This window comes from Bidens hawaiensis, unplaced genomic scaffold (assembly GCF_021521415.1).
Source record: "Bidens hawaiensis isolate Kalapana, Puna unplaced genomic scaffold, B.hawaiensis_p1.1 tig00025457_1, whole genome shotgun sequence".
NCBI classification, from domain to species: Eukaryota; Viridiplantae; Streptophyta; class Magnoliopsida; order Asterales; family Asteraceae; genus Bidens; species Bidens hawaiensis.
This window is the reverse complement of record NW_027494071.1, coordinates 15,969-26,712: the sequence shown is the minus strand read 5'-3', so window position 1 is coordinate 26,712 and position 10,744 is coordinate 15,969. Positions and strand designations below refer to the sequence as shown.

At 33.0% G+C, this 10,744-nt stretch overlaps 2 protein-coding genes across 2 annotated transcripts; both read left to right on the top strand.

Moving 5' to 3' along the window:
* Window positions 1-2,936: 2,936 nt before the first annotated feature.
* Window positions 2,937-4,677, top strand: LOC143571649 (serine/arginine-rich SC35-like splicing factor SCL33). The gene is made up of 5 exons (XM_077057020.1): window positions 2,937-3,224; window positions 3,303-3,380; window positions 3,895-4,059; window positions 4,135-4,257; window positions 4,344-4,677. The coding sequence occupies exons 1-5, from the start codon at window positions 3,028-3,030 to the stop codon at window positions 4,564-4,566; spliced, it is 786 nt and encodes a 261-aa protein (XP_076913135.1). The 5' UTR covers window positions 2,937-3,027; the 3' UTR covers window positions 4,567-4,677.
* A 680-nt stretch (window positions 4,678-5,357) lies between these two features.
* Window positions 5,358-9,280, top strand: LOC143571637 (histone-lysine N-methyltransferase ATXR4-like). Its single transcript, XM_077057013.1, has 7 exons — window positions 5,358-5,752; window positions 6,872-6,927; window positions 7,265-7,391; window positions 7,609-7,678; window positions 7,776-7,955; window positions 8,058-8,129; window positions 9,117-9,280. Exons 1-7 carry the CDS (start codon window positions 5,366-5,368, stop codon window positions 9,233-9,235), a joined length of 1,011 nt encoding a protein of 336 aa, XP_076913128.1. The 5' UTR covers window positions 5,358-5,365; the 3' UTR covers window positions 9,236-9,280.
* The last annotated feature ends 1,464 nt before the right edge of the window (window positions 9,281-10,744 follow it).

Below are 10,744 nucleotides of genomic sequence, written 5' to 3'. Positions count from 1 at the left end.
GTTGAGATCCTAATTGGCTACTCTAGTTGAACACATGTGAAAAAAATGTTTTGTATAGTATATGTGGACAACCATGGTGGATCATTATTATGTGAGGATGATAACATTTTATTTGATTTAAAAAATAATAATTCTATGATGTAACTCGAATTGGTGGACTGTAACAAATTTACTTCCTAGAGGATGGTTGAAAACGGAAAAAATACATCAATTTAGTATTTATATACTCAAAAAGTTATACGATTATTCTAACGTGTTTATAACCTTACAAAGTACAAATTAAAGCGTGTAAAGTCACATTGTTAAAAAGGCTACACCAAAATTAGACTATAAAATATGATTCTCATCTTTGATAATACGAAAGACACATATGTAGGATCGTTGCCGAGTTTATGTACTTTCTACATGGAATGAGTGTCGTGACGTCGAATTCACATACTTTCCACCTGTTAAACGAGTTAAGAATTACACCGGTAATCATTTCAACTTATTATGTTGTTAACATGAACCATCTATAACCAAAACACAAACATATACTCTATATGCTATAAGCATATTTCATAAGTCAATCTCTTTCACACCATCTATAAGGGTATGTACGGTTCGTTTATTAGCCCCACCGCAACCGGAACCTAAGTCATCAATTAACCTAGTTTATAGCCAATCAATTTCCAGTTAACTGGTTCGGCTTATTCAATTAGTTTGTCGGTCATGTTCGGTTAATTTTAGTTAATAATCCAAAACAAACTCGAGCTAAAACTTTTGCTTAGAAATATATTAAATGAATGCATAAATACATGCACTGGAGATACAAATGCATAAATTGAAGGTAAAAAAACATCTTTGATGTTGTATTAATCCACTAAAACAAATAAAGAATCCCATTACAATATAGAGGACATGTAAGCGGGCAAAAGCTGCGCTGTCATCCCATTTTGAATGACAAAACCGATCTTTGATGTATTTGATAAAACCCGAAGTCTTCGATATTGATCAAAAACACATGAAACATATGTGTATAACATGACGTTCATGAAAACTAGAAATATATAAAAGTATGGATCGTTTGGTTCGGTTAACCGAGGTATAAAAAGAGCCGATAATCGATTTTCGGTTTATTCTGTTTTGATTAATCGGTTTTCAGCTAATTATATTTTCGGTTCGATTTCAGGTAACGATTCGATTACATCTCACATTTGATTACCTATAATCAATCACTTTATAAAATACAAGGTGTGGTTTATCAACATTAAACTCTCCAAGTACTTAAAATAACAAACTATTAAAGTTAATGGCTATAACAGCTAACAGTTAATATCTAAAAGGACTGTAAAATATGAACACTTTAACCGTTTTACGCCATGTAGACTGTAGAAGCTTCTCGAGCATACGTTCTCGAAAATAAAATAAAATAAATCCCCAAAATCAATTTCATTTCATTTCATCAAATCAATCAATCAATCAATCAATTAATATATTCAATTCACAGCTAATTAGGGCACTGATCTCAATCGATTAAGGTATTACTTCGATTATCATCCTTTAACTGCAAGTTATTTAAGCTCTGTTTGTTACGGTGATTATTGTTGTAGCGTAATATGTTAGATCTCTTTGCATGCATGTTTATTGAATCGAACGATTGATTTATAATCTGTTTGTTAGTTATCGTGTTGATTTAATTTTGAATTTTGATTAAATTGTTACGATTCCGTACGAAATGATGTGGAATATTTGAGTTAATTGTTATGGATGATCGATCGCCTTACAATTTATAGATAATTAAGTGTTGGATCGATTGTTTTTATTTTTGAATCTATTATTGTTTAATTTAGGGGCTAGCGGTTTTGAGCTAGAACCAAACCGAAAAACAAAACTTTGGTTTTTGGATTTGTTGAAACAGTTTGGTTTCGGTTTCTCGGTCCGGTTTTCGGTTTTTGCCATTTGAGCTTTAAAATTTTAGTAAAATAAATAAAGTTGGCAAAAAATAATAGAATTTAGGTGTAAATAATTTTGTTAATTGTTAACTAATAGAATTAGACTATTACTATAATTTATAACACATTTGACCAAAAATATTTGAGTTACATATTTATTAAATTATTATAAGTTATTTGAAATAAAATATGAAAAAAAAAAATTTAGGAATTTGATTCGGTTCGGTTTTTTTGCTTTTTATTACATGCAAAACCAAAACCAAACCGTTAGTCCTGTTTTTAGAAAAATATAAAACCAAATCGCCTGTTTTTGTTTCGGTTCGGATTTTTCGGTTTTGGGTCGGGGTTTTTGTTTGTTGCATACCCCTAGTTTAATTTGTGTCATGTTTGTTAGATCTCGTTTTTTACTTAATGGATCGCGTTATATTCATCAATATATTTTTTAAACTAACTTGAATAACGTGATTTGCCGTTCGTTGTACTTAGGACGGCAAATGAACATGAACTGTTAGGCGCTAAGTCTGTTCATTTAATAAATGAATGAACATGAACAGGGAATTTCATTTTATGTTTGTTCATTAAAGGTAGTTAATACCTTTTTAAAGAGTTTTTAGATATAAACAGAGTAATTAACTATAAAACTAAAGTATAAATGAGTATTATGGGATTGATTAATTTATATGTAAATTAACATATGAATATAATTGTATAAAACAAAACAAAACACGAACATAAACTTGGTAGCCGGACCAAACCGTTAGACACTAACCATTCTTGTTGGACAAATCAAATAAAACATTGTTTATGTTCATTTGTGTTCGTTTGTCTGTGTTCGTCCGTTTGTGTTCTTGAACCGTTCACGAACAAGCTCATTTTCTTAATGAACGAACACGAACAAGATATTTTGTTTGGTTAGGTGTTCGTGAACCGTTCACTTGCCCGATAAAAGATTAACGGACGAACACAAACACGAAATTTCGTTTGGTTAGGTGTTCGTGAGCCGTTCGCTTGTCTGAAAGTAGCTTAACGGACGAACATGAGCAAAGCATTGTTTTGTTCGGTTTGTTTACAGTTTTAGTTATACTAGCTGGTTATGTTCGTATTTGACTCATATGGTCTTGATTTCATAAGCAGGTTGAAAATGAGAGGAAGAAGCTACAGCTACAGCCCTTCACCACCAAGATACCGAGGCAGAAACTACCGAAGTCCTAGCCCTAGGGGTCGTTATGGCGGTCGTGTTAGAGATCTTCCTACTAGCCTTTTGGTTCGCAACCTTGGCCGTGGTTGCAGGTTTGTTCTGAATTCTGCTTACAAACTTATTAATTGTTAATTGAACATCGTTTTATTAATAATTTTGTTTATTTGCAGACCAGAAGATCTTCGTGGACCGTTTGGAGAGTTTGGCCCCTTGAAGGATGTTTACTTGCCCCGCGACTATTATAGCGGGTGAGTTAATAAATAATAATCTTAGCTGTCTAACTCCATGTTGCCTGTTTTTCATCTTTATAAGACTAACCATTAACCTAAATTTATTAAAATAATTAAAAAAATGCTTTTGCTCACTAAACGAGTCAACGGTATGTAGTGGCTTTTTACATTATAATATTTTATGGGCATTGGTTTGTTTATTGAAAGCGTTGAAGACATGAAGTAATCAAGACTTCTGTCAAGATGATTTTATTTACTTGAAGATTGAAGTTGTTTATGTTACATAATGAAGAAGTTGTCAATACAAGGTTAGCAACCATATGTTTGTATCATTTCTTTGGAGACCGCATTCTCTAGGATTTTTTTTCTTACCTTTACTCTTTATTTATTAAAAAAGATATATATTTATGGTATGTGGTGAACTTAAGAGACATGTTTGTATGTGCAATTGTGCATACATGGGCCTTATATAGGCATGCTTCTTAAGAAGTTAATATATAGTAAAATGATGTTTAAAATGTTTTTATTGCAGAGAACCGCGCGGGTTTGGTTTTGTGCAATATATTGACCCGGATGATGCTGCTGAGGCTAAATATCATATGGATGGTCAAATCCTACTCGGTAGAGAGCTGACAGTTGTGTTTGCTGAGGAAAATAGGAAAAAGCCTTCAGAAATGAGGGCAAGAGAGCGTTCTCGGTGAGTTAAACGGGTCTAGTTATTACTATTTAATTTTAAAATAATTTCTCTGCTAATAAATAAAAATGATTACAGGGGAATTTCATATGACCGTAGAGGATCGTCGAGCCGTTATTCTCGTTCGCCAGGTCGTGGAAGGTCGTACCACCGCAGTCCAAGTTATTATTCTCCTTCCCCTAGGCAGGGCCGTTACTCAAGGTACGCATTTATAGATTTTAAAATTTTTAAAAATTATCTACTTTTTTTTTATGAAAATTTTAACCATTCGGGTTGAATATGAACAGGTCCATCTCGCCCCGAGAGAGAAGGTACAGAGAAAGGTCTTACTCGAGGTCTAGGAGCCCTTATCGAAGTCCTGGAGACAGAAGGCAGAGAGAAAGGTCTTACTCCGGGTCTAGGAGCCCGTATCAAAGTCCCCAATACAGAAGCTACAGAGAAAGGTCTTACTTGAGGAGCCCATATCGAAGTCCAAGCCCAGCAAGGAGCAGGAGTCCAGAAGGTTATTAGTTAATGAATGATGCGAGAAAGGAAGTCGGAAGCATGTTTTTATATGTAACGTAAATTGTTTGTTAGTCTCCTGCTTTTGTGTGTTGATTTGGTGGATGTTGCAAGTTGGTTATCATGACATGACATATTAGACTTCGAAGTTTCTGAACAAAAACAATTGTGCCCAAATCTCGTGATGCTTGAATCTGGTATTCGGATGCTATTTAAGCGTTTATTCCTTTAACAATTTCAACGATAAAAGGGCGGTGTTCCCACCTTTCTCCTGATAAAAACTCTGGGGGTCCTTTCCGACTTCTCCATTTTTCTTCACATTTTGCTTTGCAATCCGAGATAAAACTTGGAGTAACATGTGAAGAGAAACTGGGGGTGTTTCCACCCGGTATTGGGTTCATTCGGGCTCCCTTCGGACCCCCCCCCCCCCAAGTAGGTATTTATGCACGGGACTTGTATAAATACTGATAAGGGTTTAGATGTAGTCATACAACTTGTATGCAAATCAAATTATTGCTTGTCGTATAAGATTCTAATCGGTTTATACATGACACGAATTATTTGAGACAATACGATATGCCAGCAGTCATTTGACATGATATAGAATTCCGCCAATTATCTAACAAAATAAGATTCTATAAATTATTTAACTCGGTACAAGACTCCATCGTAGATTATTTGACACGACATAATATTCTACCGAAACTAATATACACAAGACTATAGTGCAGGTCTCTACAAGTCATATAGCATCAGTCAAACAAAAGCTGATGCTGATACGAGCCGTATAAAATTATTAGCCCGGTCTATGATTCTTTCCAAACCAAAGTCCAAAATGTTACCGTTACTTTCCAAACGCATCACCCAACAATATTTCCCGCCAACCAAACTACCTCTAACCGCCTATTACTTCTTCTCAACCACCAATAACCACCTTAACCCGAACCCGAGCCGACCACCACCACCGCCTCCTATCCAGGTTCTCCTCACTGAATCAGCCGGTCGTGGCGTATTCGCTACTCGTAGAATACACCCGGGCGAGCTCATTCATACCGCCAAACCCGTAATATCTCACCCATCTATCTCCTCAGTTGATAAAGTTTGTTACTTTTGTCTCAAGAATAGTCCGAAATGTTCGGACTATGAAGCGCGGAGAGTGGTGTTTTGTAGCGAAGAATGCCGGGATCAAGCGAAGGTTTGCACACCAAGTGTTTGATAATATGTCTCTGAGAGTAAGAGTTGATTGGGTGGGATTGGTTTATACTAAATGAAATATTATTAAATGGTACATGATCTTAATTGACAATTTTTGATGACTGTATGGCTCGGTTTTGGGCTAACCGAACCAAAAACCAAAAACCAAAAACCAAAAAATTCGGTTTTGAATTTTTGAAAACATTCGGTCTTGGTTTTTTCTGTTTTGCCATTTGAGCTTGAAAATTTTGGGCCGAAAGACCAAATTTAGCCCAAATATTATGCGGGATTGGTTCACACTAAATGAAATGGTACATGATCTAGAACTAGAAAAGCTTAATTGATCACTAGATAGTTGTGGTCGAGTGACGATTTTAATTCGGTCTTGATTCGGAAACTTTATGACAAATATTGATGACTACATTTAAGGGTGTACATGGTTCGGATTGGGTCGGTTGTGGGCTAAAACCGAACCAAAAACCGAAATTTGGTTATTGAATGTTTAAAATTATTCGGTTTCGGTTTTTTGGTTTTCGGGTTGGGTTCAGTTTGGTTTCGGTTTTTTGGTTTTGCCATTTGAGCTTGAAAATTTAGGCAAATTTTTGCACAAAGTAATGATTTTAGGTCTAAATCATTTTGTTAGTTTAATAACTAATTAATTATTATACATTTGAGCTAAAATGTTTGAGTTACATATTTCTTAAATTCTTATAAATTATTACTTAAAAAAAATGAAAATCTGTAAATTCGATTAGGTTTTTTCAGTTTTCATTACATGCAAAACCAAAACCGAACCATAAACAAAAAAATAAAACCAAACCGTTCGGTTTTCGTTTTGGTTAGATTTTTTCGTTTTTTTATGTTTCTGCACACCCCTAACTGCATCTGGTTCCACCACAAGGAGTTACTTATATTACTGGCAGTGTAACATGTTTAGAAAGAATACAACCCACATTAGTTTGCAACTGAAGCGTAACATATTTGAATCATTTAATCGAAGTCTGGCAATGTTGGTAAAGCTTGCAATTTATAATCTTAATAACCATCAATTAGAAATGAATTTGAAAATTTTATGCGAATTGCAATCGTTACCTGAAATTGGATACTCGTATGTTATTAGGGCTTTTATGAAGTTGAAAAGGAAGCTGACTGGTCAGCATTTGTCGCTCATTGCAGGTAAGCGTTTTTCGAATTAACTCTCTCTTTTAGCTTTAGCCAGTTACATGTGAAACAAAAACTCAGAAATCTTGTTATTAGCATCAAAAATATAAGAAGCAGATATTGTTATTTGTTTCATGAAGTTGAGAAAATATATAAACTTTGTATTCACTTGGTCATGGGTAGTAAAAGCAAATGCTTTTATTAATTTCTTATTAGTTGAACTCATCTTAATTTCACTTTTTAAATTTTTTTATCAGAAAAAAAGTTGAATTCTATTTCGAAAAAAGTAAAAATAAAAAATAAAAAAATATATGTATTTATCATATTTTGATTCAAAACCTGTCTTTCAAAGAACCCGGGGTTTAAAATATCCACTTCTCGCCAAACGACTGGCCTGCATGGTAATATCAGGAGCGACTTCTGCAAATAGTTTGGACATACTTCAGCCTGCACGCTTGTCTGCTGAAATGATATCACAAGTAAGCTTTGCTGTTGTTGTTATTATTATTATTATCTCGAGGACACTATGCAAGTAAGAAGATTTATTATTATTATTATTTTATTATTATTATTATTGTTATTATCATTATTATTATCTAAGGACACTATGCAAGTAAGAAGATTTAGCTGCCATTTGAACACTTGTTATTTTCAACAGTTTTAAGTGAGCATATTTTTCTACACATATTTTGCCAGATGGAAGAAGAGCTTTGTTTGCTGAGATACGCCTTAAAAGATTCAGGATTGAAAGACGAACAGCTAACATGTAATTTCATTATATTATTATTAACACTTACTTTTACAAATATAATTGATGAAAATATTCTTTTATGTTTTTATAACTTTGAATAACTGATACACAGTTCTAAATATTGAATGGTACGCTGGTGTCCTGGCACGTATACGTATCAATGCCTTCCGTATCGAATTGGCGGGAAACAGTTATGAAGATTTACTTGCATTAGCTGCTGCATCAGTAGAATCAGAAGCTGCTGTTGGCAATGCCGTTTACATGCTTCCATCTTTCTATAATCATGACTGTGGTAACTACTTATATTCTTTCGCCGGTCTGCATAACACTATATGCAAGTTAAATAAGACTTTATTACATATTTGACATGCATGTTTTATTTTCTTTGCTATAGATCCGAATACGCACATAGTTTGGGTGGAAAATGTGGAAGCAAGATTAAAAGCTCTGAGAGAAATTGAAGCAGGTTAGGTCAATATTTTTAAAATTATTTGATTTAATTTGAAATTGTTGTTGGTATATAGGTTCTTATTGTACTTTATAAAAAGGGTTTATATAAACTTCAACATAAACCCTTACTTTTTTTACACTTAAATTCAACATAAACCTTTATTATCATTCGTTAAGTTTAGAAAAAAAAAATTGGCAAAAAAGGAAAATCTGTGACTTTTTTTTTATCTAGTTTCACTACTTTTTTTTTAAAAAAAAAAACTCGGATAACTTTTATATACTTCATTATTTTTAAAATAATTATACCAAAAAATCAAGTATTTTATTCTCTTTTGTTTTATGTACAGAATTGCTAAATTAAACAATGAATTTTATAAAAAAAAGTTCATTTACCGTGCGTAGTTATTATTGTATATAAATGTGTTTTGTATGCGTAATTATAGACATGAGGTGTGCCTTATTATTTACATTTGTTTTGTAATCATACAAACAAGTGTCTGTAACTTCACACACTTTGCACAGAAAAATCACTTAGTACAGTGTACACGAACCGGCCTCTCTCCATAGTCCATATGCGTGCATATTATATGTTAAAATATACAACTTTTTTAACTCCAAAACCTTTAAGGCTATGTGGCGCCTAGTCAGCAAAGGGTGAGTTTTTGTTTTAGGGGTGTAATGATGTTGTAGCCCTATATATATCACACATACATATATAATAATAATAATAAAAGAAAACACATGCAGGGCGACAAGAATTCATCGCCCCCCGAAATAGGTTGATTCGTTATGAACTGTTAGGAGAAAGTTTTACTCAAATCATCGATTCCCATTCCTCATCGATCGTTGCTTAAGTATTAGTTCGTGGTTACAAAGGCCTCCAAGTACTATACAACAATGATAAATTGAACTGTAAAGGCGTAAACCATTAACATTGTAACATGCATATTGAAATGTTGTTATGTAGTAAGAGCCATGAATAATAGTTGTGTTGTTTTGGCAGGTGAAGAACTAAGGATATGTTACATCGATGCAAGCATGGATCGCGATGCTAGACAAAATATTTTGTCCAACGGATTTGGTTTCGAGTGTAATTGCCCTCGTTGTATGTCGAATGATTGATCCATTCATGCACTCATTTTGTTGAACATGCTTCTTGCTCACTTGACTACATTTGTTATAGGTTTTAGATACTTTCAAAATAAGTTAAAAGACTTTAGTCCAAGCTTAACTAAGCTTGTTTAGGTATAAGTAGCTTGAGCTTGAGTTTGGCTCGTTTCAGCCATATGCCTAAAATCCGAGCTCGGTTTGGACTCGGTTTTATTGTTGTTTTTTATGTATTGCATACAATGGTTTTCTTTGTCTAGATTATTATATTTTTCTTTTATTCTTCATTTTCCTTTCCTTTTCTTATGTAAAATAGTATATACATGTAGAGTATAAAAACATTTTATATTATATTTTGAATAAACTGTTTTTTATTAACATATAAATATTTTAATAACTTTGTTAAACTGATTTTTATATTTAATTTTATTTTCGTTTTCTTCTCTTTTAAATTTATTTTAAGTAAGAAGTTTAAAAATCCGTTTATTCATATATATATAAAACATTTTCTTTTATTTATTTCTTTTTTCTATAATATATTCTAAAACGTAACATAGAGTTATTATTATTATTATTATTATTATTATTATTTTGACGAAAAATTTTGGTCATAGTGTGACTTAAACCCAATACCTCCAACACATTGTTGTTTTAAAAGTTTTGTCTTTGCTAATGGACCACTAACCACATTGGTTACATAGATAATTAATTAAATTTATAATAATGAAAATTTATAAATAATATTGAATATTTGTAACCAAAAACTAAATTTTTTGTTTATTTGATATTAATAACTAGGGGTGTGCAAGAAACCGAAAAAACCGAAAATCCAAACCAAAAAAACCGAATGGAAACAAAAACCGACGGTTTGGTTTTATGTTTTTGTAAAAATTGCAGTAACGGTTTGGTTTTGGTTTTGCATCCGAAAAAACCGAACCAAACCGAATTCCTAAATTCATGAATTGGATAGTAATGTCAAAATTATATTTTTATATGTCTAGTTAGCTACTAATGTTTATTGTTTATATATTGACATATACGTGACTCGGTTATTTTATGTGCTTGAAGAAGGAACAAGAATAAACAGGAATATAAAGATGTGGTTAAATCTGACACGCGTTACTAGTAGTCACGGAGGGTATACGATTCCAAAACCCCATATTCTAATAATCTTTTATTTATTTATTTATTTATTTATATATTTGTTCTTTTTGCGATTATTATACTAGAAGTGATGAGAAAATTGTACCATGTAACGGTACTAATTCGGTACCAATTTTTTGAGATTTTGGGAACGAAACGGGACGGTTTCTTACAATACCGATATTTTACCCATTTTTTTCCTTCGATAAGATACGAATTTTAATATATTAAACCGTGGGGATGTATAAACCCACAAAATTAAAGGGCTGATTGTGGTTTTGGCCTAGACTAAGTGTAGTGGGGCTACAACTTAGGCGAGAAGAGGCGCGGACAACCCCCCCGGGATATGTGGGCGAAAAGGGGCGGGGGCGCGGTTATTTT

Bases quoted from the DNA above. Each gene is read 5' to 3' on its own strand.
- LOC143571649 (XM_077057020.1), top strand. From the start codon at position 3,028: ATGTTCGTATTTGACTCATATGGTCTTGATTTCATAAGCAGGTTGAAA. The intron at 3,225-3,302 runs GTTTGTTCTGAA...GTTTATTTGCAG, and splicing joins AACCTTGGCCGTGGTTGCAG to ACCAGAAGATCTTCGTGGAC. The intron at 3,381-3,894 runs GTGAGTTAATAA...TTTTTATTGCAG, and splicing joins CCCCGCGACTATTATAGCGG to AGAACCGCGCGGGTTTGGTT.
- LOC143571637 (XM_077057013.1), top strand. From the start codon at position 5,366: ATGATTCTTTCCAAACCAAAGTCCAAAATGTTACCGTTACTTTCCAAA. The intron at 6,928-7,264 runs GTAAGCGTTTTT...TGTCTTTCAAAG, and splicing joins GCATTTGTCGCTCATTGCAG to AACCCGGGGTTTAAAATATC. The intron at 7,392-7,608 runs GTAAGCTTTGCT...ATATTTTGCCAG, and splicing joins CTGCTGAAATGATATCACAA to ATGGAAGAAGAGCTTTGTTT.